The 25,110-nt window shown below is 33.1% G+C and overlaps 4 protein-coding genes across 4 annotated transcripts; 2 read left to right on the top strand and 2 right to left on the bottom strand.

Annotated features, from left to right (window-relative positions):
• Positions 1–1,044: 1,044 nt before the first annotated feature.
• LOC140828638 (uncharacterized) lies at positions 1,045–2,016 on the top strand. The gene has a single exon (XM_073191576.1). The coding sequence runs from the start codon at positions 1,045–1,047 to the stop codon at positions 2,014–2,016; it is 972 nt and encodes a 323-aa protein (XP_073047677.1).
• A 3,150-nt stretch (positions 2,017–5,166) lies between these two features.
• Positions 5,167–5,769, bottom strand: LOC140828637 (uncharacterized). Its single transcript, XM_073191574.1, has one exon. It carries the CDS (start codon positions 5,767–5,769, stop codon positions 5,167–5,169), a length of 603 nt encoding a protein of 200 aa, XP_073047675.1.
• Positions 5,770–6,980: 1,211 nt separating this feature from the next.
• LOC140828636 (uncharacterized) lies at positions 6,981–7,964 on the bottom strand. Its single transcript, XM_073191573.1, has one exon. It carries the CDS (start codon positions 7,962–7,964, stop codon positions 6,981–6,983), a length of 984 nt encoding a protein of 327 aa, XP_073047674.1.
• A 14,040-nt stretch (positions 7,965–22,004) lies between these two features.
• Positions 22,005–23,325, top strand: LOC140828011 (transcriptional regulator STERILE APETALA). The gene is made up of 2 exons (XM_073190978.1): positions 22,005–22,537; positions 22,650–23,325. Exons 1-2 carry the CDS (start codon positions 22,015–22,017, stop codon positions 23,222–23,224), a joined length of 1,098 nt encoding a protein of 365 aa, XP_073047079.1. The 5' UTR covers positions 22,005–22,014; the 3' UTR covers positions 23,225–23,325.
• The last annotated feature ends 1,785 nt before the right edge of the window (positions 23,326–25,110 follow it).

The raw sequence follows: 25,110 nt of genomic DNA, 5'->3' as shown, positions 1-25,110 counted from the left end.
ATATATTGCATCCATCAAGCGTCAAATGATGTATAATTTTATTTCTTAACAAAATATTATATAACCGACCATATAATTGAACCGTATTACAAAAAAACTGGACCGAATCGTATCAAAATGGTTTGGTTTTGGACCAGATATATTCAAAACCGAAAACCGAAAAATCGAACCGAACCGACCGACGCCCACCCTAATATATTGTTTTATGAATTATAGTTTTAAATAAAACTAAATCGCACTATGAATACTTCATAAATATGATTTTTAAAGACAGTTTCTTAAAAAAAACACACAAAAAAAAAAAAAGCAAAACAATCAGACGAACAATTGCTGTTTCTTTATGTTTTCTCGAAAAATCATTTTCAAACAGCTCGTAAATTTAAATTAGTTTTATTGTTCTTATTTTTAATTCAACAAATACTCTAAGATCAGAATATATAATTCTAATTGTATATGGTTTACCTAATTTAAAGAGTATATTAAATTGAAAAATCTAAATATATAATTTACACACTTTTGGAATACAAAATGTATAAATGGTTTTTTAAGTTGCAATAAACAATTATCATTTTAAAAGTGTAAACAGAAACGATTCAAACTTAAATTTTCTCCGAAAACGTTTCAGATATTTTATTAGTAAACAAATATCGTGGATTCAGGGAAACAACTCCTAAAAAAATAATTTACAAAGACCAAACGATCAATTTTTCCAATATACATATCAATTTTTATTAGTAAACAAATATCGTGGATTAAGGATTGTCCCGTCTCACGCATAAAAATTATTTAGACTGTTTCACAATATACGAATTAATTGATGAATTCATCTTATACCTCCATGACCCGGTCTTCTGTGTATCCGTGGACTAAATCAGTCAGAGAAACTTCCCACGCAACTCAGGCTTACTTTTTCCAAACTACGGTTTCTCCAATCATGTAGGCCATTTCACCACAGGCATATATAAAAAGACCTCACGAAAAATAAAACTAAACCATAGCACAAAGTTTGCCCAAATCTCTAAACTAGCTGGTCTCAACTCTATCATGGATTCTTATGGAGTTCTCAGCTTCTTGATAATCCTGAAGGAAGCAATCCAGCTTCTTCCCAAAAATGGGAAACTTATGGCATTAGTATTCTTATTGTCTGTTCTTCTGTCACTGATAACCTATGTCGCATTTGCCTTCTCCATTGTAGGATTGGCAGAGTACATGGCATCTGCTGCAAAATCATTAGTGCCCGATCCGAGCTCTTTTGACCCTTCCGACCCTAGCTCGTTTGCAAGTGACCCCTCCAAATTACAAAATCAGATTGATCACATTAAACAATTCCTACTGGTTTTCTATGCAGTCGAAATCGCCTTCATTTTCATTTTCTTAATCATCTCTTTTGCCACAACCATGGCAACTATCCTAGTAGCTGCCGCGTCACGCGTCGGGAACTCGTTATCGATTAAAGATCTGCTTTCGAGGATCGGCAGAACATGGACAAAGCCGTTTCTTACAAGTATTTACGTAGCAATGCATGCGTTCGGCTTTTTCGCAATCATCGGGCTTTTTGCAGCTCCTGTGGTCATCTATCCGAACGTGGTCACGATTTTGATCGCGGTTTCTTTCGCGATAGTCGCTTTATTTTTCTACCTTTACTTCCTGGTTATTTGGGCTCTAGCCATAGTTGTTTCAGTCGTGGAAGATGGCTGTTACGGGATGGTGGCCATGGGAAAAGCTTCGGAACTTGTCAAGGGGCAAAGATTAAAGGGTTACATGCTGACTCTTCCCTTTTTTCTTCTTTCTTTGATTATGTCAGTGATCTGTCAGGTAATATATCGGGTTAAAGGGCCTTCAAATGAAGTAATTTATGGGTTATTAATTATTGTGGGATTTTCATGTTTGCTGAAGATTTTGCAAGTTGTGGCATATACTGTGTTTTATTTTCATTGCAAGAAGCTACATGGGGAAGAGCCAGAGATAGATATTGGAGTCTTCAAGTATGAGCTGCTGCCCACAACTGCTAAGTAATGTTTTCGATTTTGTATTCTACCCGCGGATCATGTTGGAAAATATTCTGGTTATTTTCTTTTTTCCTGAAACTAGTTGGAAAACTCTTTCAAAAATAAATTTATCATGGTTCGTCATTTTAAATGTACTTTGTAATCCAATGTTTTACGTAATCCTTATTGTACATGTAACATGACTTTTTCGATATATATTTCAAGGTAAAGAAGAAATATAGCATTAAAAAAACTGAAATAGAAGTTCAACAAAAAAACTCAAAAATTAAGGTAAAAACAGATAAATGGTGCGAATTTGATTGTTGGATCAGGGACCAAACAGATAAAATATTTTTTACCAAGTCCTTCCACATAGAATAATATTTGTTTGATCGAGGACCAAACGGATCAAATATTTTTACCAAGTCCAACAACGTAGAATAACATTAGTTTGAATAAGGACCAAACATATAAATTATTAAAGTAAAAATTTGTTTGAGATAGTCTCAACTCTCACGAGTCGTATTTTGTGCGACAGATTTTTTATTTGATTATTATTTTTTATTGTGAATATCATTAACACGGATAAAAATTCATGAGACAGTCGACCTACTCAAATATTTTTACCGAGTCCAACCACATAGAATAATATCAATCTTTTTAATAAATAATGCATTTTCATTCGATACGGCATATAACAAAAAACTAAATTAATTTTTGTTTGAATTGCACGTATTTATTTATTAAAAAGAAAAACATTGAGGCCCGCATCTGGTGGGCAGGCGAGAGAAACGAGAACCACGCCATGGATACAAGCCATCCGGGTTGCCCCGCCTAGATACGGGTCCCGATCGTTGTTCCTCCCCGGTTTCATTAGCTCAGAGGAATCGAAAAAATATCATCACAGCCACCTTTTTCTTCTTTTTTTTAAAAAACATTTTTCTCGAGCATAAATTCACAGAGATGGATGAAATACAGGTTTGTGAAGTTCGATTTTCTTCTTTTTTAATAAAATGAAATGAATCGTCAAATATGATCGTTTGAAAAATAAAATAACTTTAAAAATGACTGGTCCATCCTTTTAAAAATAGTGATAGTTATAACAATAATAATAAATTTTAAAATCATAAAAAATTGGGGAAAATTTTTGGATTTGTTTTAAAAAATTATGAAAAATCATCAAGGATCGTATTTTGAAAATCAAACCATTTTCCTATAAATTGACATCATTTTCAAAAAATTGCAATTTCTAATATTTCACTTATTCACCGAATTCTTCTCAATTTAATTCTCAATACTCCATCAACCTAATGTTAAATTTTAAGTTCTCCAAAACTCAGTTTCTCCCAAAATCTTAACGAAGTCTTTCTTCCTAAACCACAAAAGAAAAACGATGGGGTGAAGTCGTCAAATATTGGACGAAAACTAAACATGAACGACCGAAAAAGGTATGGTCCAACGTTTCCACCAATGTAGTACTTGACAATGATCAAAACAATGCTAATTTTTCGAATTGGTTTGGAATGAATACAATACAGCCATTAGTTGCCAAATAGATGGAAAGTACATACTTGGGACCACTTGTGAAGACATTTCTCATAAGTTGCGAAACGAGTATTCGTTTTATACTCGTTTCTCCAAAATAAGATAAGTGAACTAAAAAATTCAACCAAATTGTATTTCATTTGACATAAACATACATGCTTCTGAAATATTTATTTTAATTGAAATTTGGCAAACTACTAATTATATGTATATTTTCAGTATACCGAAGTTCAAACAATAATCGAGCAATATTATGGAAGTTCGTGGGTTGAAAGAGTAACCTAAATGAAAGATATGATCATCCAAAAATTTCAAAAAAGTTTTAACGAATGCTACCAAGAAACTGAAGAATATTGATTATAAATTATCTTCATATATTTTCTTAACACCCTTTGGTACACGTACCCACCATTGATGAAGGAGAAGAGGTGCATGAATTAAATAAAATCATTAGATAAATGAGAAGAAAAGCCTTCAAAAAGGTCATGAGAGGAGAATGATCAAAAGCTCGAAAGGTTGTGGATTTGCTCAAAAAAATGAAAGAAAGTGAGACAATTGTATGAAAAAAGAGGATGCAAATATTGCTCTAGTTGAAAACATGTTGCAAAAGTTGAACGAAATATGGAAATGAAGTGGGAAATAAGTTTGAGGGAGCAAGAAAGAAACAAGATTGAGCAAAAAAATCTGATAATTAGAAAATATATAAATGATCCAAACATAAGTAATGTTCCATGTGAATATTGAGAAAACATTATTAGCAAACGATTATGTTAGTAATTTAATTAGTTAATAGTTTGTTAAATTTATTATTTTTAATTTTTAATTGAAAGTAATTTTTTAAATTACGTTTTTAACTTTAATTATATGTTAATGTAATTTTTAATTATATTTAAATTATTATTTTTTAAATATCAAATTATTAAATAGAATAAAAAATATTATTTTAAATTATCTCTATAAGATTATCGCACCACTTTAAAAATATACATGAAGTTACTGTGACGACGTCAATCAATATGACCAAGTCCCCTTGTCAAGTAGAGTCTCCACTAACCGCTTTATTTATTTATTATTATTATTATTATTATTATTATTATTACTGTCAGTAGGTCTCGTCCCACACACATATATATCCATTGAAATTATTTATATTCTATTTATATCCTTCACGAAAATATTTTTTATATTAAATGTGTATTATTTTGCTTGTTACTGAATCAATCGACATTTAAAATAAAACATTTTTTAAAAAACAAAAATTTGTGTGAAACAGTCTCACGAGGCTAATTTTGTGAGACAAATATTTTATTTGAGTCATCCATGAAAAATATTACTTTTTATACTAAGAATATTACTTTTTGTCGTATCGTGAACATCGATATGATTGACTCGTCTCATAAATAAAAATTTATGAGATCGTCTCATAAGAGACCAACTTATTTTTAAATATATAAAAAAAAGTAAAACAGTATCAGGGCATTTTCATGAAAAATAAAGAGAATGAGGATCGATAATATTGGATCCTTACGGCGTATTTTGAAACCAATTATTTATAATGATTTAATTTTAAAACAAAGAAGAGAATTAAGAAATACTGAATAGGCTGCAAGATTCCTGATAGCTGGCGATGAAATCAAGAACTGAGAAATTGAATGACAATAGAAACCATCTCCGAAACATCGACAGAAGCCGTAGTATCCAAAACCAGCTTACCCACCTCACCCACATCATAGTCCCAGCAACCACCGTAACCCTCCAACAATCTCTCCAGTTCCCCCCACGTCGCCGGCTTATGCCACTTTTCTGCTTCTGCAACTCTCCCTCTCGCCTCTAGCCGTCGCCGCCACTCATCCTCATCCCCTGCCCTGCACTCTACCACAATCAGCCGAGCTCCGTTCTGGCACGCCAGATCCAACAGCCGATCCAGGTGGGCACGCCTGGATAGAGGAGAATCGACGACGACGCTGAGCCCCAAACCAATCTGAGTGGAGGTCACTCGCCACATGGCTTCATATGATATGTCGTTGAGGAGTGAATTGGCTGTGGAGGGTGAAGATAACATCAGGGCCTGCTGGATTCTTTGTGTGCCGTCCCGGAAATGGTCTTTGTCTATCAGTGGGCATCTGAGAGTTTTAGCAACGGCACGCGCGATTGTGCTCTTTCCAGTTCCGGGATGGCCTTTCATTGCTATGATGATCGGCGTTTCTTCGTTCTCCCGCCATCGTTTCTTCTCCATCGATTACTATCAGTAGGCTGAAAACAAGTAATTTTTACCTACCTGGATAAGAAATCATAAAGGAAAACATAACATCGCATCATTTGGAAATTGTATTCTTTTGTTTGTAAGCTTATCCATTCAAAGGACACGTTGCTTTGGGATAATATTGCTATGTTTCAAGTTAAGAAATAATTATTCTCTAACATCTATAGCCCCTCCATACTCGAGCCTTAAACTAGAGTCGCTATCTTATCCTAACACAACGTTATTTATTTATTGTTGTATATTTGTTCATAGACTGTATAACGCGATCTAACTCGGCACAAATTCATCGTCTAAGCCAACATTGAGAATTTCATATAGCAAGAAGCTGAATTGATCATTTTACTTAGAATAGATATATAAGCTTGGAAAATTCCTTTTACGAGCATATCCATACAGGTATGCAGCTTCTTAGCATTACTCGAGCGAACAAGAAAAATATTAGGAAATATTCATATTCCAATATTGTTTTTAAGGTACACAACTACTGAATCAACCTTTTATTATAACAAGTTTCTTTATTTTCATTTTGAAAAGTAAAACAAATACAATTTTTTTAAATAAAAAAGAAAAGCATGAGACGTGCCACCCGACGGCTCTTGTCTGCGAGAGATATTATGGCCTATTTTTTTATGTGTGAATGGAATCCAATGGACATCGTGATTCGTGATCTGTCTTTTTTTCGATGCATTTATGGTCTCGTTCAACGGGAAATTTGGCTTCAGTCCTCAGCCGCCTTTTTTCTTTGTTTTCAGTCTCTAGGTACTTTTTTAGTACCACATTTCCACATGAAGTGTACCACATTTCCACATGAAGTGTACCACATTTTGTATGAAATAGTACCACAATTTTGTGAGTAGGGAGTGAATACAAAAAAATATTATGATTGAGGATTTTTAAATAACTTCCCCGTTATTCAAAGGCCCACTCCTTCAACATCCATTAATCATTTCTTCTTCTACTTAAAATCAGCTGGAATCATTCCTTACTTTGACAGTATCTACATTGTGCATAGAAGTAAAACAACATAAAAATATCAATTCATTCATCGATTTTTTTGTCTTCTGTTACAACAAACATTTATTTGCATACACAAATAAAACCAAGAGCGATTCATAGGAAAACTCAGTTGGACTGTAAAAAAGTGAGTAGAGGTCACAATCAAAGGCAAAATACTTGAAAGAAAATCAATGAACAGGATACGTTGTGGGCAGCAAAGTATACTTGTTAACTCCAATGTCTATCTCCGCCTCTTCCCCATGTTGCTTCTTGCAATGGAAATACAATACAGTATATGCCACCATTTGATAAATACTTACCAAGGTAGCTAATATTTCCAAAAGCAACACATAAACTAATGAACTTGAGGGTATTGTGTTACCAGGAATCTTTAGATAAACCAGAGCAATTATCAGATTAAGCAGAAAGAAGAAAAGAGACAGCATGTAACCATTTAATCTTTGCCCCTTGGCAAGTTCCGAAGCTTTTCCCATTGCCACCATCCCGTAACAACCTTCTTCGACGACTGAAACAACTATAGCTAACGCCCAAATAGCCACCAAGTAAAGGTAGAAAAGAAAAACGACTATCGCGAGAAAAATCGAAATAATAGCGGTGACGATGTTTGGATACAGGAACACAGGAACAGCAAAAATCACAAGAATCGGAAAAAAGCCCAGCGAATGAATCGAAACGTAAATGCTTGTAAGAAACGGCTTTGTCCATGTTCCCGCGACTCTCGAAAATAAGTCTTTTATCGATAACGTGTTCCCGGTGGTGGACACGGCAGCTATCAGAATTGTTGCTATGGTTGTGAAGAAGAAGATGATCAGTAAAATGAACGGGAAGGCGATTTCAACTGCAAAAGTAATTGCTATGATTTGTCTCATATGATCATACTCATCTTGTAATCGGGAGGGTGTACTTAAGCTAGGTGTAAACCAGCTCGGATCGGAAGCGTTGAAAGAGCTCGAACGGGTCAAGAACGATTTTGCGAGAGATACAGTGTCCTGTGCCAGGCCAAGAAGGGAGAAGTCAAACGCGACATAGGTGATCACCGACAGAAGAAAGGAGAGTAGGGCTACTAATCCCAGGAGTTTCCCATTTTTGGGAATACATTTGAACGCTTCTTTCAGAATTACCAAGAAACTGAAAACTCCACGAACATCCATGGCAACTAGCCACGAGTTAAGAGATCGAGACAAACTTTTATGGACGATGAAGGAGTAGTAGAGGGTATTTTACTATTTATACTTGAAGAATAGTTTTAAATAGTCTACTTTGGAAAGAGTGAGGAAAGATTAAAGAAAGTCCCTCCCCACCGGCAAGCTTGCTATTGGCCATTTCGTGGGAAGTTTCTCCAAATATGAAGAGACCATAATTGGCGTGATATGCGGCAAACTTATTAAGTCAATGTCTTTTGTACACATGGATGGGGTATCGATCATACGATTCAAACCCATTATTGAAAGGACAATTTGTAGGTGCGGTTGGAAAATGGCCACCCAATAGATAAAGTTGGAGACAAAATTTCATAAAATAATATATCAAACTGGATATTTTTTAGGAATTTCATGAAGCAAATACAAAATTGAATAATATAATGCCAGCAATTTTGTTTTCTAGAAATAATTTTTGAAAACAATGTTTTATTTATGAAGATCTGGTTGCGTAATGGAATAAACATTTAATTTCACGAGTAAAAATTTATGTTAATAATATCAAATTAGAAAAATATAGAATAACACAATCAAGTAAATATATAAACATTTATCAAAATCTAAGCAAACAAACATTTATCAAAAAGTGTTGTCATTTACACTTCCAATTGTGAATAAATTTAAATTTTACACATAATACAAAATAGATGTAAATCTTCCCAAAGATTCCTAAAAATTCATGGGTCGAAGCAATGCTGGATTTTATCGGAAACAGGCGAAAGAACAACACGGATCTAAAAACAAAGAAGCAGATCATTTTGGGCAGCAAATTCTATATTCTCCTCCAATTTCCTCATAAACAATATCATGTACAGATAGACCCTGATTCATATCCAAATTAGAAACAGTTCTTGTATTGTAATTCTTTTAGCGATCAAAGAGATTGATGAAATAGGATACAATTCCAATCCGAAATCAGATTGGAATTCTGGAACCAAAAATTTTGCAATCAACCATGTTAATAGACCCTGAATGACAATCCACTTCCTTATCAGAAGTCAACCCCAAGAAAATTGAAAAACAAAAAAAGCAAAAACCAATATTTCGACTCCGAAATCGAATCGCAAAGTGTAAAGAAGAACACATCACCGATTAATACATCTACGACCAAATAGTAATGGCAGCTTGCGAGAAACGAATCGTGCGCTATAGCAGCAGCTCAGGTACTAAGCAGGCTGGTAGTAATAATCTCCACGGAATCTATCGCTTTCGACGAAGATAATGGCATAGAGAGCGTAAATTATCCCAGGAACATACCCCAAAATAGTTAAAATCAAGCAAATTAAGAACTCCGCCTGAAAAATACAATAATCCGTCCACTCTCGAGTAAGAAAAATTTCACAGATCATCAATACTCTGAGAAGATTGTACAGCGAATAACTACTTACGGTGCAGCAGCCATGGCGGAGGCAAACGCCGAGTGGGGGGAGGAAGATCGCAAGGATGATTTCACAGAGTATTTCGCATCTTGTCGCCATAGATTTTTTGCCCAAATATTCTCAATTGAGATCTAACAGTACTTCTTCTTCTTACTCAAAAAATGTTAATATTGATTTTTTTGTTTTTTTTTTGACAGACACAAATATTTCTGATTTCTAACATTTGTATTTTATAAAATTATCAATTACCCCAGAAGTTTTGGTATGCTCGAGTCAATTAATACAAAAATCAAAGCCTTAAATAATATGTTAAACTTCCACAATCACCCTATATTATATATAATAAACTATAAATATCATACATTTATACAATTATACTATATAGTATATATGTTTCCAAAATTGCCATTGTATTCAATAGATACATAAATTTTGTGCATACCACTGTATTCAATAGATGCGTAAATTTTACTTTATATATATATTAGTAATTCTAAGTATTTCACATCAATTTTTCTCATGTTTTATCAACTAACTATCATGGATAAGACAAACGACTTTTCAATTTATTTATATATTTATTTAGATGTAAATACTCATATTTAAATCAAATATTTGAGATAATTTTTTTTATTTATAAAAATCATAACAAAATTAATTATTTGGAAAATAAAAAATATATACTATTTATACGTCACATATAATACAAAATATATCATATTATACTACGCGCGGAGATGCTATTAAAAAATAATAGTTACCAATAATAACTCGTTGATTTGAACGAAAAATTGTTATATTTTGGGATTTAATTAAGGTAAAAATTTACGTGAGACGGTATGATGAGTTGTATTTGTGAGACAGATATCTTATTTGAGTCAACCACGAAAAAATATTACTTTTTATTGTGAATATCGATAGGGTTGACCCGTCTCACAGATTAAATCCGTGAGACGATCTCACATGAAACTCACTCTTTAATTAATTTGGGTTTTTACAACCAGGGTTCTTGCAAACATAAAAAATTTTGTGAAACAATATCAAGATAGATAGATTTTCTTGTTGAATTCACGTTAAAAAATAATATTATTTTATGTCAAAATATTATTTATTATTATAAATATTGATCTTGTAATAAAAATATGTGAAAACATGTCAAAAAAATAACTGCAATCTTGCAAAATATAAATGCAGGATAATTCCTTTTTTTTTTTTTGGTCACAAAACTGGGTGGGGGTGACGGGTAATAGTTAATGGTTTATTTTTTAAATAATATAAAACAATTACAAAGTTAGTGCATTGCGAGAAAATTACAAACAAAATCCTCAGTAGGCTTTTTCAGATTTTTATTTTTTTAATATTTTATATATAAAATTGAAAAATAATTTTGAAGGGAAAAAAAGGATGTCGGACCGCCAATATAGAAGTTGAGAAATAAAGACAGTGTTGTTGAATGATTAAAACATGTTGCTTCGTTTATTTATTTTATCTTATTGAGGATTCCAGAGTTCTGAATTTTGTTCTAGGGCTGTAAACAAATTAAATCGAGCAGAATATGACGAAAATTTAAATGCTCGAATTAGTTCTATTTGAACTTGATTCAAAGTTCGAAAAGTTTAAAATTTTTTACTGGAATTCGATTCGAATTAAATATCGAATTCGAGTTTGTCTCGAAATATTCAAACATCTTCGCAAACTATTTGAATTATTGCTCGAAAATAAATACTCGAAAGTTTCGAAAGATGTTCGAACCTGTTGTCCACATTCTTGTCTTATAACGTATATGATAATGTTTTCGAGAATATGGTACTAAGTTTTTATAAGAGAACAAAGTTTTGAGTAGATATCAATTCACAAAAAGCCAGAGAAACATGACCTCTAATCTGGGTATATTATTAGCCCTTATATTTTATTAACCCATTTCACCTTTGGACCAATTTTTTAAACATCCATCGTTATTATTTATCGTAAATATTTTTATTATTTTATTGATATGTTGTTAGAATTATTTTTTATGTAAATATAACTGATAAAAGAAAATAATTTGTAAGTTTTTGAATGTCTAATTGGAATTATATTTATTAAATTATATATTTTTTATATTTATAAGTTAGTACTCTTTAAAATAAGTTTCATCAAATTAATTGTCTACTAACATGTTATTCAGAAAATTCCTATAAAATTTGTCTTGTTTTTTTTAGTACAATCAACATCGTTACAAGTAACAAATAATCAAATTGTACATTTATGATTTACCAATCGACACAACTCATGTTTGGTGGGACTAGACAGTAGACACCCTTGCCAGACAAAGGAATCATACACATATTTGACTTGTTTTTGGGATCGAGAGGCATAGAAATAAAGCCTGGGCTGGGCCTCTGTGTTTCTTGCTCACCCTGCCCTTTGGAGGTTAGTGGGCCCATTTTCTAGCATCCCGATACCTTGGCTCATTTACTAATATTAGTGCACGGATTCCAGAAAAGATCTTTCGTTTGATCCAAATAATAAATAGTCATTGTAAGAACAATTAATAATATTAGTGAAAATTTGTAATTTTCAGATTTTACATCTGGGAACGTGACATTAATAAATGACGGAATATCAAACAACGCTAAGGAGAGATTGTCCATCGACCAATGGCAATAAACCTACCTGATTATTATTATTTTTTTTTTTGAATTTTGGGGATGACCTTTCGTTTTCAGCTTTATTATTTGTCTACAAATTCGATTATTTCAGGAAAAAAGCAACATTAGTAATAATAAAAAAAGACATGGCATTATTTAATACAGATTAACATACATCATCGTAGGTAAATCAAGTGATGCGACTAACAAGTCAAGCTTACGGATCAAGATCGTGGTTCAATGTACATAGAGCACGAGGAAGGCCGAATCGCAGCTTATATAAGCAGCGAGAGTGGGCATATTTTCCTGATAAATAAACTCGTAAATCGTTTTCAGGATTCTAATTCTTAAACATAGACTCGTGGATGTTCATAAAATATGAAATAATTATTCTAAATAAAATCAAGATTTTTTGGGTTTTTATTTCGAAATCATCAATTTGTACAACATAATATCAACCAAATAAAAATTAATTTACTAGTATCAATGTTGTATCATAATATCATACTATATTGTGATGCCATTCGAAAACACAAAATAGACAAAAACCCTTTTACTTAGATACCTTAGGACATTTAATATCTTAGCTATATTGATGTGTCCGTAGAGTCTTCGCAATCGAGTTGACCAGTCCTTGTCATTTATCACTGCTGAGGACTGGAGGCTAATTGAATGGGAATCTATTTTATTATATTTTTCGATTTCAAATTATATAAATATATATAGTTTAAAATTACCCAATTTTTAAATAATATAAGATAAGATATTGTTTATTTCTAGCTAGTAGTACTGAAATACAATAAATAATATATAAACTTATAATTAAAATCATATTACACGTGTGAGGGGTGGGTGGGGTGGGGCTGGGGGTGACGGTGACGAGAGTAGGTGCAGTTTCAGGAGACCTGAGATTGTTACATCGTTTTAAAGCACTTTTATTGGTGTGTTATAGGCATGTCTGCTTCGCTCTCTGAAAGTTTTAATGTACTTTGTGTTTCTCCAAATTCAATTTTTTCCAATATTAAATGGATATAATTAATAGTTTTGTTTCGAGAAAACTAATTAATTGATTAAAACGAATAAAATAGTACAACAATTATTTTTCTCACATTAAATGATAGCAGCAAAAGTGTTCTTTATAGACATTTGACAAGACGTTAGCATGACACAGTTCTGTCATTGCTTTTAGTCAAACACTACGGCTATGCAACTGTAGTATTTTATTATGTTTATTTATGATAATGTTTTTAGCGGATTAATATCCACAAATCAATAATTGAAGATTTTTTTTTCCCATAGGAATGAATATATATATATATATATATAATATTTATTTTATGAAAGGGATAAAAAAAATTTGTCTCTATATCATAATGATATCGTCATTAAGAAATATAGTTTTAGTGGCGGACAGCAAAGGTCATTACATAAAAACATTCCAGGTTGGCCAAAATGAGACGAACTATTTTTGAGGATAATGTCGGTAATAAAAGTTTTTATTTGATCAAAGAACTAGCGCGACGTGCATATGAATTGCGTGAGAGAATGTTCAAAAGTGGAATGAAATGGAAAACATATCTCAAGTTGGTGTTAGCCTGTATTGGTGAATAATTACAAATGATTACTGCTAATTAAGTGCGCCATGAAATTGATGTAGTAGATTAAAAACATATGTTTGTTTAGTCATTTATTTAAAGATTTCTTCGATCAGCGGCAAGGAAAATGGGTAGCCCGATTCCTCTTACACAAATCTCACATATATTTTAATTAAAGATTTCGCAAGTTGCCCCAAAACGAGATATGTATCAGGTGTACTTGGATTTAATAATGCGTACGTATATGCTATATATATATGCACACGGTATTTGCGCATTTAAAAAGGGAAGAGAGGCGGTGTGGAAGAAGAATTATTTCTATTTATTATAATATAATTATACGGAGTATTAACCAAAACAAAGAATTCGTTCTCATAAGCTGTGCGCACAATCTTGAAAAATTGAAAAAATACTAGTCCACTTCTTTGGGCCCCTTCGGTTTGTCTTTTATCTCTCTTTTTGTTTGCTTTGTTTTGTCTCCAAATCTTGGGGTTTCTAGCTTCTGTGACACCTTAGTTGCACGTACTTTTCCTCCATATGTCAACATCGTCTTCATCTTCTTCTGATGAAGAAGTTGAAGGCGGCGGCGGCGGAGGCGGCAGGAGGCGGTGAGTTTGAAGCTGGCCCTTCATCTTCTCGCAGTAGGATGCGATCCAGCAACGGAGTTTGGCCCGAACCATTCATTGAAGCTCTCGCATTTGAGGTAACCGTTGATGCGTCGAGAACTGCTGGCCGACTTGCTGCAGCGCACGCTTTAATCAGCATTTTCCAGGTATTCTTACATATTCGTATGTACCCTTTTCTTTTTCTCTCTTTTCGAGATTTATGTGAGATCTTAATGATGACTTGAGCGATGTTCAAATCAACTTTATATGTTAACTTTGCGGGATATCACATCATTTCATTCCTTGCGATTCAATTTAGACGTATCTTTGACCAAATCACCTAGAAAAATTAGAGCTCACACATTGCCATTTACATACATAGAATATCTTTATAGAAAACCCTTATGGGAAAAGATTTGCGTATCGATTTATCTCTCTCACTTCATGTGGTACTCGAGTTTAAAAGATTGCTTTTGAAAAGGCTCAAAAGACGGTCTACTTTTTAACCAAATCAATATATAATACACGTTCAACTTTAATTTTTTTATTGTAGTGGCGAAACGTGAAACTCTCATCTTAGTAACCAGAATAATGAACATTTTTTTAGAAAAAATAATGAACCATTTTTGGACCAACAATCCTCTTCTAAAATACTTACATGCAAAAGGGTTCTTTTGTTTCCATAGTTTCTTTCTATTTCTCTGCATGATTCCTTTCTTGCTCTGTCAAAAATGTATACCCATTCTGCAGATTTTGACAGAGACCCTTGAGCAAATAGGCCTTCTTTTATCCCTTTCTCAAGTATTAAAATCTTTGGATATCTCCCAAGTACCAAATAAAATTATTACTCTTTGGGTTCTCCGTGGTACTAATATAAACTCCCTCTTTATTATCAGACTGACAATTTCTTTATTTAAAAAAAATGTGTCAGATGTAGATGGCTACGAACTAAAGTTTTCTTTTTATGATGTCTGTCTTTGCAGTTACTGTTCAGTCGTTGCTTTATCTTCTTAACTATTTTATGGTTTTTGTCTGGACTTAATACGGAGTAGGAGCTTATCTACTTAATCTGAAGAGAGGAGGAAAAAATGTCAGTGTGATTAGCATGGCAATAACTATTATAAAGTTGAGGACAACAGTGTAAATCTACAGCTATATGAAACATATGGAATAGAATAAAATATCATACTTTGTATAGTCCACCTGACTTCTTTTCCACAATTTCTATTCCTATTTTCATTTGTACCTACATGAAGTCACATTTTATCTCGCAGATTTTTCTTACAAGTAACTGGTTTCTCTTGATATGTGGGTGATAAAGGGACCAAAAAATAAGCAGTTAAAAGCAACAACATACTTCCAATATTTTTTTATGTTTTAAGATTTGAAAATCGAGTTAATGGTAAACAAAGCTGCAAAATCAAATAATTAAGGTTGGTGTTCCGCATACTTTTTCATCTGTCTCTTTTTCTGTGAGAGAGGAGAAAGAGGCGTAGATTGTAATCTTTTTAGAAGGGCAGAGGGGCATGCCTAGCATGGGGCATTAGGCTACAGAATCCATACAGAGTCAATAAAGTGTATTATATTATACGTGTCCATACCAAGTGGGAAGGGGGGGCAGCATGCTTGCACCAGAATTCTTGGGAGTTGGTACTGTGTCGATTTTTTTTTTATAAAAAATTATCAAGAATGGGTTTCCAAGATTCCAAAGGAATGATAATAAAATATTCTAACATTTTGTTCTTTTTAATTTTTTTTATTCGGGTTGTGTGTATAATAATTATCAAGATTAATCATACGTAATATCCTTCTGCTATGGTTGTTACCATTCCACTACCATTCTTTGAAATCATTCTGAGCTTTATTTTAATTTTTTTGGTCGATAAACAAAGAATCTCCCAAGATAAGTAATGGTCATTCTGATTTCTGGGCTTTATTTTATATTTTTTGGTGGATTTCTTGGGCTAATGGTCGCCCATAATTTGTTATGTGTGGTTTACCTGGTTAATATTGTTTGCAATTTATTACGTTAGTCCAGAAATTTACCTCATACACAATGAAAAATAGCGGAGGTGGTTTTCATCGCGAAAAAAAAAAGAGATAATGGTCGGTCTGGTTTTCATCATAAAAAGAAGATAATGGGGGTAATGGAAAAAAGATATGGGTAACTTAGCATCGATGGCAGTGTTTTTCTAGAAAAATTATTCATATTTTATGTCATTATTGTAATATCTAATACAATATTTTTGATTCTAACTGTACTCGTGATTCAACTGTCGTTAATACTAATAATTAAATATAATGTTTTTTCACACACGTAAAAAATTATTGCTTCTATCACTCGTTGAAGCCAGAAGAACGTCTTTAAAAAATTTATAAACTTCCGAAGAAAGTAAGAAACAATAAACCTGTTAGGTATAGAATTTTTTAAAAAGCATTAGGAGAACTTCCAATTTTTATATTGTCGTAACTAGCAGCAGGAAACTAATTTAAGCAGCTATAGCAGGAAACTAATTTAAGCAGCTTTAGGAAACTTCAAAAACAATGGCGGTAGGATCCTTACGACAAAATCATAGTCGCCAATTGTATGTCTTAACTAAGAGCAACTCCAACCCTACACCAAAATGGTGTAAAACACCGTTTTGGTGCAAAGTTAATTGTTCCAACCCAACACTATATTTGACACCAAAATAGAGTATTGCTACAGTGTTGCACCAAATTTGGTGCAACACTGTAGCAATAGCGTTGTGTTTTTATTTTTTTTTTAATTTTTTTAATTTTATTTATTGTAGTTTTACTTACTCTAAATATTATATAATTAATTTTATAATCTAATTTAATTAAAAAAATATATTATTTCAAACAATAAATTTTAACAAAGTGATTTTAAAAAACTTGATAATTATTTGTGATAAATTAGTTGTAGTAAATAAAATAGTATAAAATATGCCATGAATATCTTAATTATGTAGTTATAATTAAATTAATTAATATTGAATACAAAGATACAAGTACCTAAAAAAATTAAGATTTCAAACACTAGTTTTTTGAAAATCAAAGAAAATGATACAAAATTAAATAAACAAACATAAAAAACACTACATTATTAAAATTGACATTACAATACAACATAAAATAAAATAAGATGACAACATTTAAAATCTAAGATAATGATACAACATAAACCTAAACAAGATAACAACAAACTATTAAAAATCATACCACAATACAATAAAATAAGGATAACAAACACTTAAATTTAAAACGGAGGTATTAGTGATATTTTAATTATTGTGTTTATAAATATTTTGTGAAATAAATTATTTGTTGTTAATAAAATAATAGAGAATATTCCGAGAATATTCTTTTTAATGTAGAGTTTAGAGTTGATGGGTTGGAGATGAATTTTATATTTGGTGTAAGAATTACACTATTTTAAAGTTAGTGCGATACTAAGATAGCGTAATGGGTTGGAGATGGCCTAAGAACTAAATGCGAGTCATCTGACAACAAAATATAACAACCTTCGCCCCACTGATACAACATAGCGGTAAATAACTTGGAAGATGACAAGCTCAAATCCTCATGGCGGTAAGTCAACTCCAAACGTTTACAGGTTATGACTGGATTTGATTTTAGGAAACAATCCTAGAGAAATGCTGTCATCCCCAAGATTGGTCTTACTAAACCATATAACTAGGCTGCCAATAAAAAAAATTGTAAGGACATTCAGATAAAAAAATGGAATATATAATATTTGTTTTCACCATTTTAGCGACATCGTAACGACAATATAAAAATTGGAATATTCTTAGTTTCATAATTACTGAACTGAAATCGTTTGTCTAGAGTTAATCGTATCGTTTAGAATCGAGGGTTGAACGATGGATTCACCCACCATGCCAGAGTTTGAAATATCCAATTAAATCGTCTAATAAACATTTTGTAATGCACCTATTATAAGTATCCAGAGAAAATTAAGAAGGAAAGTTAAAAAAATTAGATAGAAATAATAATAAATTTAAGACTTTCAAGTACCTAAATCTAATAAGAATATCAACATATTTTGTAGCGTTATACTTTATCTTCTGTTGTATTCATTGGTACGAGGTCTTTTGGATAATGTCTAAAACAAATTTGTAAGGCTAGGCATAAAGTCTACCATATTATACTATTGATGATATGTGTTAATTCATTGTACAACAAGTGGCAAGAACCCTGGTCTAGATCTAGTCATGTGGCTGGAATCTTCAAATACTTGTAAACTAAGAACAAGTGGTATTAAAGTCATGGTCTAAATCGAGACATGTGGGTGGAATCGTCGGATACTTAAAAGAAGTAGGTAAGAGCATCCAGTAAATCTGTGATGAGATCTCGAGGCAAGTAATGCTCGAAATGTTTCACGTAAGATGTGCGCTCCCAACGCAGTGGATAAAAATGATCTTGATTGGAGTGTATGATTTTTCTATTGGAGAAAATGGAATGGTGGGTTTGAGAGGAGGTCCAGACTGTGAGAATAATGACGGTCCTTTGTTTGAAGGGATAATGGTGTGGATATATTAGAAAATTACTATCGTACCATACGAAGAAAAATATCAATTATAACTACAATGTGTAAGGCCAAGAGATGGAAAGACAAAATATTCCTGCCATTTTGTTTGTGACTAAAAAAACATAATGTTGATCCGGTTTTCTATTATTTTACTTAGTTTCATAATTAATCCATTAAAAAAATTTAAAATTAAAAGCAAAAGAACACACACAATTTTAACGTGATTCGGCGACCTAGATTCACGGGGCCATCAAGCAAACCCACTAAATATAAACAGTTACAATTATACAAAGTTTTTTCAAATAAATGACTCCATTTTCTAATGACGTCTCTATGATGAATATATTCAGTACACTTCACTTAGCGAGTACCACTCGTATTTGTACTCAACCGACCTGACAAGCTCACAACAAAAATTATCGTTCTTTGCAAAAATATTGCTCTCTCTCTCTAGAATTCACCTTCTCATGATGAAAAGAATTGTCTGAATGATTATAGTGCATAAAAGCAACAAAACGTAATCAACAAATTGCTTTAAAATATTTGACAATGAAACACATCGGCTTCTCTTGGCAAATGTGGCCACCCTCGGCAATCATCAAAATGAATTAACATTATTTTGTATTGAAGAACTGATCATATCCAAGATAAATAATCTTTTCAAATTGTACTATTTCTTTCAAGACAAGGTTATCCAATGTCTTCATCTTATCTTCGACAAAAAAATATTCAAACAATTGTCTTTTTCGATTATATCATCGTTTCCAAAAATCTTCGAATCAATTTTAAAAATTCTCTTTACAAATAATCTCAAAAAATAAATCTAACCAAAAAATAATATTGATGGTGTTTTTTTGTGTGCAAGCATTATTTCAAGTTTTAATATATGATGACTAAAGTATTGCTCTCACGGGAATTGAAATTTAAAGTATTGTAATTAAAATAGTCTCAACTTTATTTAAAGAATCAAGACAATTAATTCAATAAACTCTATTAGATTAAATAATAAGAATTTTCAAGGACGGTATTGGGTACACGAATTAAAACGAGTTCTAGATACAAGATTTCACTAACTTTTCATTCGTATAAATCGCCAAAAACCCTTGAGTGTTATTTACTGCCTCTCCCAATGTCAATACCAATATCCTCAGGCAAACATCAAACATCAAAATTATTTAGTCAAGTCTATGAATTTTTTCGACAACCTCAAATGAACTTGTAGGCCTCTCGAACTCTACAGAAATCCTAGGTTGTGTCTTACTATGGTCCTATTCAAAATCCCTCTCCCAAGTGTCAGATTTCGAATAAATATAACGATTCAATTATTGATTAATTAATTTTATCGCAAACATTGTAGAAACTACAAATAAATTTTAATAACAAATAGCACCACGCAAAATAATATTCGAAATATAGAATTCAAATAAAATTATGTTAATCTCTTGAAACAATCAATCATTTTATGATGAAATAATTAAACACGTAGATATATTTATATTATCATAAATCAAGGCAGATAAATAAAATCACGGAGTAAATTTGATTCTCCATTCCCAAATGAATTTCTTTCATCTTGTGATTCAACTGTCCGTTGTCGTTTTGCTCAAGCCTTTTTGTATGCGTAGTTATGTAGTGTTTGTTTAGGTATTTTGTTGTTAGGTGTTCTAGGGTGAAACATGAATGAAATGGTCTCCCTCTCAATATGATGATATCACATTATCCGCTTTTAGAACTTACTTTGATAGACTCTTTCACGGTATGGACTCTATAACCATTTTCGCGCAAAGGTCGTCAGCTCTGAGGTGCTGAGTGAGTGGTGCTCGGGTGCCACTTGTGTGCTGTCTCTTATTTCAGCGCCGTGCATTTCGTGCTGTTGCGCCATCCGCTCGACTTTTCTGCATGTTTCGTTAATCAACAGGTAAGGGCCTAGGCACCTGTCTGTTGATGCACGGGCGCTGAGGCGCTTCTTTCTTGATCAAAACACTTTTGCAACACTCTCAAACTCTTTCAATCTTGTCTTCTAGTCTTTTTCTCCCTCTAAAAACATCTCAACATGTTGAAATTTCTTTCTTCCCTATAAACACAAATAAAACAACAAAATACATAATAATACTCAAAACTAGCATAATTCAAATGGATTTTTATCATAATTTAAGTGCAAAAATCGCACTTAACAAACATCTAACACATAATTTTAAAGCAATAATCCACCTACTGAAAATTGTTACTTGTAAATGAGATCTATTAATTATGGCTGCTATGATTGTCGATTATGGCTCATTTGAATTCCTGAAACTGTATCCGGCTTCTTGAAACTGAATTGGAGGTGGAGGGCCTTTACAATTTGGTCTTCTGGTGTGTAGAGGTGTTCTTTTCTGTTCCGAAAGGTAAAGTTGATCTGTTGTGTACTTTTTAGGAGAAAGTTATGAATATCTTTGCTGATCTGATGAAAGAACTATATGATTTGGAATCTTTAATCTCTACAATGGACGAGATATGATAGTGCCTCAGCCTTACGATCTCTATAGGCCTTTCTTTATGCAGTTGCACAAACTACAATCACTAACAACTTTTAATTTGTTGTTGATGCGATTGTTATATATATATATATATATATATATATATATATATATATATATATATATATATCTTACTAGGAGAAACAACAAGAAAATACATTCTGAATTTTTTTTACAACAAAATATGCGATGGGAAGAAGAAAGTGTGTGCCGACAACATTTACCTTGGCGTGAGTTCAAAACCACGAAATTGTTGAGTTTTGTTCTATCACTGTTATTTCTTGTGTTAAAATTGTCAATGTCCTGGTCCCATTTTCGATTTTCACGTTTATCGCACCATTCTGAAATTGATAAATTGTTGTCTTTCCATCTGATCATTCCCCTAAAAAAATTTAGGTGTGATTGTGTATATGGAATCCATGCAAACATTGTTGCTAGTCTTGGCAGAGACTTAACTTTTGGTTAGGGTGTTGGGAATGCTTATTTGTTTGGTTAATTATATTTGAAATTTACTTGCTGATGGGTAATTGCCAGTCACTGCCTCTGTTTCACATCTAAGGAGCATTTTCTTAGGTTTGTCTTATAATTTTGTCAAAACCAATTTCATTTTCACACTGCTTTAGCCGGTCTCCTTTACTCGAGAAAGGGTGCATGTTTAGTTCCAACATATTTTTGCCATGTGTTGTTCTAAATGTTTGCAGGTTTGTTCTACTTGGCGAGCTATGTCTCGTTCTGAACTTCTATGGCAGAATCTAACATGTCGTGTTTGGAATATCACACATCTTGTCCGTAATACTTGGCGAGAAGAGTATATATATCGCCACCAGACGGCCTGTAACTTCCTGTTACACAGAAATATATACTTCACCCTTCATTTTATCCCAACAGATAACAACAACAATGATGATGACGGTCTCTCTTGCCGCCGCTTGGCTCTTTCAGATCATCACCTTGCGGCTGGATTCGCTGATGGTGCAGTTCACCTATTCCACCTCCCAACCAGGCTTCACCTATCTACTTTTTATCCTCAGCACCGTGATCGGCTTGGCCGGTTCTCTAGTGCTGTGTCGGGCATCATTTTATCAGACATTCGTCTTGTCTTTGCTACTCTGGATGGTGACATTCATATGGCTGTCATCACGGGAGTGAATCCTCTACGAAGAGCATATTTGGGTGATGTTGTGAATGACGGGGCTCTAGTTGACTTTACGGGCTGTAACCGGTGGTGGGTTGGCCTTTATGCAGGTATGTTGTAGTTCAAGATTTGTGCCTTCGATCTTTTACTTGAGAACAAGGCAGGCTGCCATATGAAGTTCCATGTTTCATGTGCTTTTTCCATCGTTCGTTCTTTTTCTAGGTGTTCCTGGTCGTTCATTTCACATCTGGAACAGCGAAACAGAAGAGCTAGTTTTTGTTGGAGGAATCCTAACCGATCCGGAAGCCGTAATGGGGTGGCATCTGCTAACTGAACTAACCGATCTTATTGGCCGAATTAGGGTAACAAGCCATCATTTGGCCGTGGCCTGCACTAGCCTAAGGCTCATAGTATTTGATCTCGAAAACCAAGGGCTGGTGCTAAGTGACGAAGAATACCGAAGGGGTATCACCGTGGGCTCTTTCGACTGTAACGACGACTCAGCTATGATAACTGATAGACGGGGTGCCACTAGTGTACGTCATGTGCCGGATATGGTGGTGTCGTGTCGATTAAGGGGTGCATCACAGAGGGAGATTTTGGGTTGCATAAATGGCGGGTATGGGCTAACGTGTGCAGGTGGAATCATTAGGGTTTGGGAGATACAACATGGAAATTTCCTGTACAGTTTAAGGGAAGGAATAGGGGAATGCAATGCCCTTATTGCAGATGAAAGATATGTGGCTGCTTGTTCTGCTGATGCCACAATTCATGTTTGGGATTTTGGAGTTCAATGATTCCAATTTTTAGCCATATGTTATCAAGAAATTCACATGTGGAAATTATTAGGGTTTTGGTCGCTATGTGTCAGCAGCCAGAAAAGAGACATCTTATTACTTTAGGCTAACGCATTAATCATTTTCTCGGCTGTAAAATTATTTTGAGTTTGATTGGTTGGATGGGGATATCTAATTTTTCAAAATGTTCGAGTTGCGTCTAATTTTTGTTCGAGTTGGACGTGTTGAATATTACAACTGAGTCTCGAACTTAAATTTGCTCCATGACAATTCATTCACTCTATTTATTACATGGAAGGCGAAGGACTCACACCGCTTTTCATCTTTTCTTAAACAAATTTAGATATGATTAGACTTTCTTGTGATAACCGATTTACCTAAATAAAAAGGATACAAGGTTGAAATATAAATTTGTTATGCAAGATTTGAATAGTTAATGTACTTTTGGATGATATTATGATATGATTTAATTTTTAAAGCTTGTGTAAAATTTAACACATGTTATATACATTGAACGAAATTAGTTTAATGATTAGTCATTTTTGTTAAAGTAGTGTGAAATGTAATAATAATAAAAAAAAAAAGACACACGTAAGAAAAAAAAGTAAGGGAGTATCTCACCCGGTGTAGTATAGAATTGGCCTCTAATTATATACGTAAAAGAAACAAATCAAGAACCCGAACTTAGATAGATAGTAAAACATTTGAGATTTGATATACTAAGAATTTCACGTGTTTCTGAGTTTGTGTATATTTTTTATTGATAAATGGTTAAATGTTAGGATTCGTACTGTTTTATTTCAATTTATATTATATTTTACATGGACAAGACCAAGATCATCTTTGGATTCCATTGTAAATGAGCTTCAACTTTCACAAGATGTTTGGCTGATAAAAAAGAATTGCGCTCGTAAACATTTATGCAAAAATAGTATTTCTCGAGATACACGCGAGTAGAAAAACAAAGAAGAAAACGTAAGGATGCTAATCATATGTATAATTTTCTAATAAAAAACACAACTCGGTCAGGATAGGATGACGGACTCGAACCGGTATATAAATAAATAAATAAAAAGAGTGAGATTAACACGTGCCTCAGGAGAAATACAACTACGGATTTGTACGACGTAAAAAATAAATATGTTCTAAGTTTTATACAGCTCAAAATTTGCATAGGGATATTATTACATAAAAACAAAAACAAATTTATGAAATTGAGGCTCATGAGCAAAAAATGTAACAACAAATTTTCTTCAGCAAAGCTCGGGTCGCTACATGATCCAACTCGAAGAACATTAATGGCAACTTGAGAGTCTGTCTCAATCCCTAGCGGAGTAAAGTTAAACTCTTGGCAGGAAAGAATGCCCTTCCAAGTAGCCAGCAACTCGGCCTTTGTGTTTTTGTCCCCAGCCCTGCAAAGTGCAAACTCACTGAAAGAGAAGCAAATGGCCAGCAGAATTTAACGAACCGGAGAAACATGGGACAAAATAATTGTAATAAAAAATGATGGTTTTCATAACTTATTTCACAAGATTTAAAAGTTTGTGGTTAGATACACAGTAGCTTTTATAGATATCGGATGTATTTATTACGTATATAGAAGAAGTTTCCCATGTTCGAATTATTCATTTTTAGGAAATATAACCGTATTTATTCAACATTATCTTCGAAAAGTCTTCATTGTGGCCAGCTTTGTTCATGATACTTATCTGAAAATTCCAACAGTATTATATGTAGCAAACTGCAAGATTTTAGGAGATTTAATGATATATTTCCTAATTGTGACTTTTTCCCTCGGATGTATCTAGTGACCTCATGCCTTACGTACTCGCCCTGATTTTACCCATTTTCAACGAACATGACTTAGATTCTAGCAGCAGCCAGTT

This window comes from Primulina eburnea, chromosome 3, assembly GCF_022965805.1.
Source record: "Primulina eburnea isolate SZY01 chromosome 3, ASM2296580v1, whole genome shotgun sequence".
NCBI classification, from domain to species: Eukaryota; Viridiplantae; Streptophyta; class Magnoliopsida; order Lamiales; family Gesneriaceae; genus Primulina; species Primulina eburnea.
The sequence above is the reverse complement of the archived record's forward strand: the minus strand, read 5'-3'. Positions and strand labels throughout refer to the sequence as shown.

What these genes read in the sequence shown, in the direction of transcription:
- LOC140828636 (XM_073191573.1), bottom strand. Translation starts at nt 7,964, where the DNA reads ATGGATGTTCGTGGAGTTTTCAGTTTCTTGGTAATTCTGAAAGAAGCG.
- LOC140828011 (XM_073190978.1), top strand. Translation starts at nt 22,015, where the DNA reads ATGTCTCGTTCTGAACTTCTATGGCAGAATCTAACATGTCGTGTTTGG. An exon ending in GTGGGTTGGCCTTTATGCAG is followed by an intron (nt 22,538 to 22,649) that starts GTATGTTGTAGT and finishes TTCTTTTTCTAG; the next exon opens with GTGTTCCTGGTCGTTCATTT.
- LOC140828638 (XM_073191576.1), top strand. Translation starts at nt 1,045, where the DNA reads ATGGATTCTTATGGAGTTCTCAGCTTCTTGATAATCCTGAAGGAAGCA.
- LOC140828637 (XM_073191574.1), bottom strand. Translation starts at nt 5,769, where the DNA reads ATGGAGAAGAAACGATGGCGGGAGAACGAAGAAACGCCGATCATCATA.